This window comes from Mya arenaria, chromosome 3 (genome assembly GCF_026914265.1).
Source record: "Mya arenaria isolate MELC-2E11 chromosome 3, ASM2691426v1".
Taxonomy (NCBI): domain Eukaryota; kingdom Metazoa; phylum Mollusca; class Bivalvia; order Myida; family Myidae; genus Mya; species Mya arenaria.
The window spans coordinates 14,559,183-14,566,968 of NC_069124.1; the positions used below are offsets into that span (position 1 = coordinate 14,559,183).

The following is a 7,786-nucleotide window of genomic DNA, read 5'->3' on the forward strand; positions in this document are numbered from 1 at the left end:
GTTATGTCACTAATTTAATTACAGGGCAAAAGATTTCAAAGTCAGATGGTGTGTACTGGGTTCATACATTTCAAAGTTTGTCTTAGCATGTAACCTTGGCTTTAAAGCTTACGACTTGTCGACACTATTTGTAAATCAATAACATAATTGCACGAGGGCTCGTTTATTTACGTGTGACACATCCAAACCTTTGTCTTTTGAAGAAAAGCGAAAATACTTTTAATTGCTGCTAATTTGGAAATGTTGAATAATTAAAATATTACATTGCTGATTTCTGTGTTGTTAAATTCGAATTAGGGCATTTGACTAAAGATAGGATGATTTTGATTATTATACAGCTACCGCAGGAAACAAAACCACAACTTGTAATTGAACTGACTGTCCATAGAAAGCGTCAAAAAGATTGTCAAATAAACATTCTTAATGACGAAATTGTTCAAAAACTTGAAAAACTCAAAGACTGCATTTAGGATGAGAACTAAAGTGTAAGACGCTACCACAATGACAGACCACTTATCGCAGGTGATTTGCGGGGTAATCATTATGTATCAGTAAATACAACAAAACAGGCCAAATGTGTTAGTCATTTGCGAGGTATCCCAATGTGAAACACTACTGTTGTCTTGTGGTCCATTAAAAATGATAAAGGTGACAACTTAGGGGTCTTAACCTTTTGGGAAAGATGTTGTATGAATGTCTGCTGTAGGTATTAAAAAGAGAAAGGAAGAGTGAGATAAATGTTCTTTCACAGATCTTAATCATTGGCCAAAAGGGATTTGTATTTTGTAAACTTTTTTGTCACCCTCATGAAGTTCTTCAATGCAAAAATTCCCAAGCTACCAATAATTTATATTATGCTGATAGGAAATTCAATAAAAAAAAATAACAATACTCCTTATATTATATTTTGTGTAATATAATTGTTGTGATGTAAAATTTAGGTTAAGACAAAATTGGTTACTTCAGTTACCATGCAAATATATTACCTGCTGCCATTCAGTCACAGATATTACATTTTCAATATATATTTCTGTTGAAGAAGATATAAGGCGCTCATTTGATTTCTATATGATAGAAACACTGTTTTTTGCACTCCAGATTTTTTTTTTTAAATCCAGACCAGAAACATGTGATAGATATTATTATTCAACTTTGATAATGAAAAGATGGCAATACTTAAATGATAAAAAAACAGGTTGATTGGTGTGAAAGATTCCATTTCCAATTTTATATGTTTTCTTCATTCTTCCTTTTTAGCTTGACCTTGAACTGCACAAGCGACTTGATGAGACAACCAGCGACAACTCGGGGGAACTGGGTACGCGGGATAGCGGGCAAGGTGGGAGTGACGTCGACAATATCAGTCTCAACGACCTCCAACATGTTGACAGTCCTGGTAAGCCTACAACTTACTTAATTGCTTAATTGTAGGAATTCCAAAAAAAAATCAGCTAGAGGATTGTTTAGGGCTTGAGCCTGGCATAATTTCAAATTACATTACTTATGGTCATCCTTAAAGGCACTCACTCACCCATTTCATTTTAGCAAAAATTGTTTTAAACTTTGTTGAAACTGAATAATTTTACTTTGTTTATGAACATAAACCAAACAGCAACTGGCAGAAACTCACTTGAAGAATAAATTCAGGCTTAACATTTTTTTCAATAGCACTTTTGGCCAAATAAGGCATTTTTCTGTCACATTTTTAAATAATCATTACCGTAACAACAGAGCCCTTATTCGAACATCTGATGATGTTGTAACAAGCACTTTGTTCACATTTTACACACACATTTTTATTTTTTATGTCTGACCCTAATAAATGTGAACGACTCCCTTTAAACTTGCTATTGGTATTTTTTTTAAAAACATATCTGTTGAAGTTTTTCAAGGAAATAAGAATTAACCACAATATACCATATAGATTTGACCATATTGATGTTACTTATTGATTTAGCATAGTCAAAGAGCTGAATTGATTTTGATTTCTTTAGTTTTAATGTTCTCATTTCAGATTCAGCAATTGACACACCCAGAGACATATTCCAGCTCAGCTTTGGCAGTCATCATAGCAGCACACAACATGGGCCACTTAGCAACAGTTTCCGTAGCAACACACCACATGACCAATCATCTGAGAGAATGGTGCCAATCCAGACAGCAAACTTCAGTCAGATTCCAGCAAAAACTGCAGAAAGAAAAGAGCTTTCAAAATTAAGAAAAAGTCAAAAGCGTGTTATGTTTAGTGATGACCTTGAAAACTCACATTCAAGTGGAAGGTCAAGTACAATGTCAGACCCATCATACCCTGACAACTATCTAAATAATGGGCCTTTGTCTCCAAGGAGATATCAAAGAGCATTTAGTGAAGACACGCCAGATAGACTGTCCAGAGCTGATGATTGGCTGAGAAGGTCAGCTGACAGTTTGTCATGGCAACAAAACAAAGAAATTTACAATCAGTTGCCTAGCAACCAAATAAAATCAAAAGACTTCAGAAATAAACCTATGGGTGATAATATCAAAGGCTACCTTGACAAAGTTATGGCCAGAAAGAGGTCATGTAGCCTTAGTGACAATCATTCTCAAGAAAACTCTCAAGGTCATTCAAAAGACTCCACAAATGTATTCACAGTTACAGGGCGTGGTTCACAAAGGTCTGGTAGTGGCTTACGAAAGTCAGGGTCTTTGGATACTGACAGTGTGTTGACATTTGGGCAAGAAAGTACCACAACATCGGGTAGTTATCATTTGGGCTCTCCTGCGCAGACATACAGCTTGTCAAGCCCGGGATCTGAATTTGAAAATGTTTTTTCAAATGAATTTGATATTTGAATATTCCAATTTTGAAGATATAATTTTGAGGTTGTAAATGTTGATCGCATTTTGAGCTTTGCAGTTTTTGCAGAATATTATGTTTAACTTTTCAAGGTTTTAACTGTTTGAGGATCGAAATATTTGATACTATTTTTCTGTTTTATATTACAATAGCTCTATTTATTACTGTATATTTTTTGTACACTTTGTTAATTATTGTATTGAATCAGATGAAATTTTACATCAAGGACATGAGCTTGATATTATATTTATATATTTATTTGTGCTCATTGACTTTGTAACTATGCACTCATGACTATTTGAGATTGGATAAATAAAAATGCTCACCATGATAATGGATATTAAAAATGAAAACTTATCAAATTATTGTTTTATCTTATAACTTCACTTTTGAACTTTGAATAAAAGAATACTGGAGAAAAGCAGTTGACCAGATCCAGATGCTATCGGTAGTAGAACTTTCAGGCATATCCCGGTTATATGCAGTGAATTTGTTTTATACATACTAGTTTCAAGGTTCAGGTCGTCTTTAAGGAAAAATAAGCAACTCGTTGTCACGAGGCAAACATGATTTTTGTGTCGCCTGAAAAGACGACATATAGCAGTTACTTTTTTCGTCGGCAGCGGCGGTGGCGTCGGCGGCGGCGTCAGCGTCCCATTTTTCGCTTGTCCTGGGTATATCTCCTAAACTATTAGTGGTATCAACTTGAAATTTCATATGAAGATAGATCTAATTGAGAGCAAGTGCAGTGCTTAAGAACTGTTACTCTTGCTTCCATATTTTTAGAGTTATTGCCCTTAGTTATTTTTCATGCTTAAGTTTTGTCCGGGGCATATCTTGTAGAATATAAGAGTTATCAACTTGAAACTTCATATGTAGATAGATCTCATGGAGGGCAAGTGCAGTGCACAAGAACCGTAACTCTTGCTGCCATATTTTTAGAGTTATTGCCCTTTGTTAATTTTCATGCTTAGGTTTTGTCTGTGGCATATCTCGTAAACTATAGGAGGTATCAACCTGAAACTTATTCCGTAGGTATATCTGATTGAGGGAAAGTGCAGTGCACAAAAACCGTAACTCTTGCATCTATATGTTAAGAGTTATTGCCCTTTGTTAATTTTCAAGCTTAAATTTTGTACGGGGCATTTCTCGAAAACTATAAGAGTTATCATCTTGAAACTTTATAGATAGATAGATCTTATTGAAGGGGATCACAGTGCACAAAAACTGTATCTCTTGCTTCCATATTAGAGTTATTGCCCTTTGTTAATTTTCATGTTTAACTTTACCTTGCACACTTTTTTAGCTCACCAGAGCACGAAGTGCTCAAGGTGAGCTATCGTAATCGGTCTTTGTCCGTCGTCCGTCTGTCAACAATTGCTTAAAGAACATCTCCTCTGAAACTACCTGGCCAAATTCAATGAAGTAAATAATTCGTCAGGCGACACATCCGACTCGCTGAGTTCTAGTTTTGTGTATACACAGTTGGCAAAGTTATATATGTATATATGAATTCACATGTCATTCTCGACTTTTTCATAATTGAGATATCAATGTTATCATGTGTGCACATTCTCTCAGAGAGATTCTTAACCAATGGAATGACTCTGAATAATTCAGCAGAAACATTCACAAATTCATAAATAATTGGGCACAAATATTTCCCATTTAGTAATAAGTCATCAAAGATTACATGAACAAATTAGGTTTTTGAATTGCAATATGATTGCAACATATTTTGTACCCACAAGGTGCTTGTATGCCCTAACATAAGGCTAGATCAAAGGTCAGGGTCAAGGTCACACTTAACTTAGACAGACTTGAAGCAAGAGAATAAAGTGGTGTAAGGATTCACCTCTCAGATGCTGTGGGTGGGAGCCCCCTTGACCACAAGCTCTTTCTCATGGTCTCTCAAAATGGATATATATCCTGCCCCCCATTTCTTGAAACTTTTTAAGTCTCTTATAACAGGATTAAGCTAATCTCACTATTTTTGTTGTTCTATAAAATGCGTATTATTTACTTCTGAAAGAGTTTTTAGAAACTAAGTAGTAATATTCTATATGATTATGACAGTAAAGCATTTTTCATTTATCAAAATACATTTTCAGTATTTATTTTGGCTAATTGAAATAAGCTACTTAAGCCTGTTGAGCTTAAGCAGTTTTGAGAAATTGGGGCCTGGTCTCTACCAGCTCCTGTCACAATCAAGCTAAAAGAAATAAGTATGAATTAAACCTGAAACAATTCTTTAAACATTCATGAACTTATTTAGTGTGTTGTGGTTTTAAAATAAAGGCATAAATATCAAATTATAACCACATGCCCAATCCAAGATATGTGCTCTTACATGTGAACATTTGCATATACATTTTTGTATAATTAAAAATGGACATATTCTGTCAACTTGTGTCACATACAAGACCCAGGTCAGAAGTCAAGGTCAGAGTTTACATGCATAATATCAAAGTTCATACCTTATTGCAGTATATACCATCCTATCCCCCACCCCAAAACAAAGTGAAACCAGTTAAGGCCAGTATACATTAATTGCTAGATTTTCATCCATTTTTTTTTTAAATGGGGTTGGTAGATGACATTTTTTCCGTTGTTATCTATTTTTCTTAGATGACTGTTTCACTGGTATTGCATACAGGACCATAATATTTGTGCTTCTAGACAAATCTAGAAGAAGATCATAACTTTTCTCCTTTTTTACATGTGAATGTTATAAATCGACACATCAACAGGTATGTACACATTGCTAACTAAAACTATTTAGTTTCAACCGTTTTTTAGTAACTGTGACCTTGACCCTAGGTGCCCCAAATGTAATATCATGACAGGTATCCTTAATCTCTTCCTATATACAAAGTTTGGTCAAGATATGTCAACCCTAAGGAAAGTAAGTCAGTTTCATAGGTAAGTTTGACGCCGTCCGCCCAACTGCACAGCTGCCCGCTCAGATTATACATGTATAATATCAAAGTTCTTTGACATTTTTATTTGGGTTAATAAAAATTAAGGGGTGTCAGAAATAGGGGGGCAGGCGGGGGTAAAAATCTAGCAATTCAATTTATAGTCACCTAAATTTATTTTTTTTGGGACCAAATCCTACATCTGCCCCTGAAGTATCAAAAAATCTTTTGCTCTGTGACCAAATGTCCCGCTTTTAAATTTAAAACCACAAATGTTAACTTCATAGTGTCAAAATGATACCAAAAAAACAAGATCCAAGGCTTTAAAGTAAATGTCACACCTCTATTTTTTATTTGCATTAAAACATTTTTTTCTAAAGAAGTTGTGCAAAGTTACATTATTATATATTATTATGGTGAGACTGCCACTCAATAAATAAACTGGGTTTGATCAGATTGGACTTGGCGGAGATATGTAATGCCTAAAACACATCAGGACAAAATTTCCCTAATTCAGATATATAAAAAAGTTTCTACTCTTTTGTTAATTTCTTAAATTTGTCAGATGTCTCCAATATATTGAAGATGCAATAATGATTACTTTCATTTTGTAATGATGTTATTAGTCAAGGACAAAACAAATCTTAATTCAGGGGAAGCAACCCAAAAGAAATCAGCGGGATAGATCAAATTGTTTCCCTTTTTAAAATCTCACATGCAGTGATCTCCCTTCACAAGTCTGTGGAAAGTTTGATGTGACCTGCATTAACTCCCCTGATCGGAAATTGACTAAAAGGAGTACTTTAATTTTATAAAGCACTATCTCTGCTAAAATGCAGGTTGTATATTCCTCATTTTGTACATTCATTAAGGCAACTCAGTAGCATAAGAATGCTAAAAACACTTGTCCCTCAATCCTACTGTTTATAGGGACTAGACACCAGATGATACCATTGCAAGCAAAAAAGAAAATTGTCAAAAAACTTACATAAAATTAACACAGTGTTTGCACAATTTTCCAAATTGAAATCAAAGTAAGTCTAATAATAGCATCAGTTTGTTTATGTGTACTCATTAACAGATATAATTTAAACTAGGAAACCATTATGTGTTATTTTGATATTTGGAAATTCAGATGAGACAGCAACATGATTGACACGTTTTTCTGTTTATCTTTAAATGATGTACCTTGGTATTATCGACCGCCTGGTAGTTCTCATTGACAAATCTAAGCTTGTTGTGAGGAAACTGTATTTGCCAATTTTTGGACTATCTTGTTTCTAGTCCCTTTAATATTCCACTCATGATGGCATCATGCATTGTTTGAGTCATGTCTTCTCAGTACATCCGTGATCTTCAGGAGGACATCATTGAAATTTGGATTAATATACCAGTAGTTATGTTCTTCGTTCTAAAGCAAGTAAAAAAAATAAACCCAGGACGGGCTGGCATTTTCTCAAGGTCAAGGTAATGTTACTAATTTCAGGGATTGTGACTTGTATTTCCGTCTATTCAATGTATATGTTAGATTCCTTAAAGTATATAGTTGTAGCTGCAACTCAGACCATATAATTTAGCTATCAAACCAACATTTTATATGTTTAATTAAAAATCAACTCAAGTTAGACCTTTGACCCCAAAATGTGACCTTTGCCCATAGACCTGTGCATGACACACCATCACATAATGGTGAACATTTGCACCAAATTATCTGTATTTGTATTATTTCCTGGTGTTTTTTATGCCTTCCTTTTTGGTTTTGCAAGTTTGCGTGCGTTCATCTTCACAAACGCATTAAGAAAATGAACCCATCCATAAATAAACCCTTCAAGGTATGAGCCAAGATCCAGAATGGTCAAGCTAAATATTACGTTTAAGAAATGACTCAAACGTCACCTAGACATACATCTAACAGACCAGGGTTTTGAATTCCACTCATCATGGTGAATAGTTGTTAAGAGCTTTTATAACAATCTCCCTAGTTATTCCTAACAAGGTTAATAATAAACAATTTTGATCCCCTAGCATG

At 34.5% G+C, this 7,786-nt stretch overlaps 1 protein-coding gene across 7 annotated transcripts in view; it reads left to right on the forward strand.

The window, feature by feature from the left end:
* The window catches only part of LOC128229020 (protocadherin-7-like), a 29,218-nt gene extending 26,028 nt beyond the window's left edge, over positions 1–3,190 (forward strand). For all 7 annotated transcript variants that reach the window (XM_052940647.1, XM_052940651.1, XM_052940648.1 and 4 more), the window contains 2 exons: positions 1,258–1,396; positions 2,015–3,190. In XM_052940647.1, the coding sequence (XP_052796607.1) occupies positions 1,258–1,396; positions 2,015–2,835 (960 nt within the window). In that variant the 3' untranslated portion in view covers positions 2,836–3,190. The remainder of the gene's footprint in view (positions 1–1,257; positions 1,397–2,014) is intronic.
* The last annotated feature ends 4,596 nt before the right edge of the window (positions 3,191–7,786 follow it).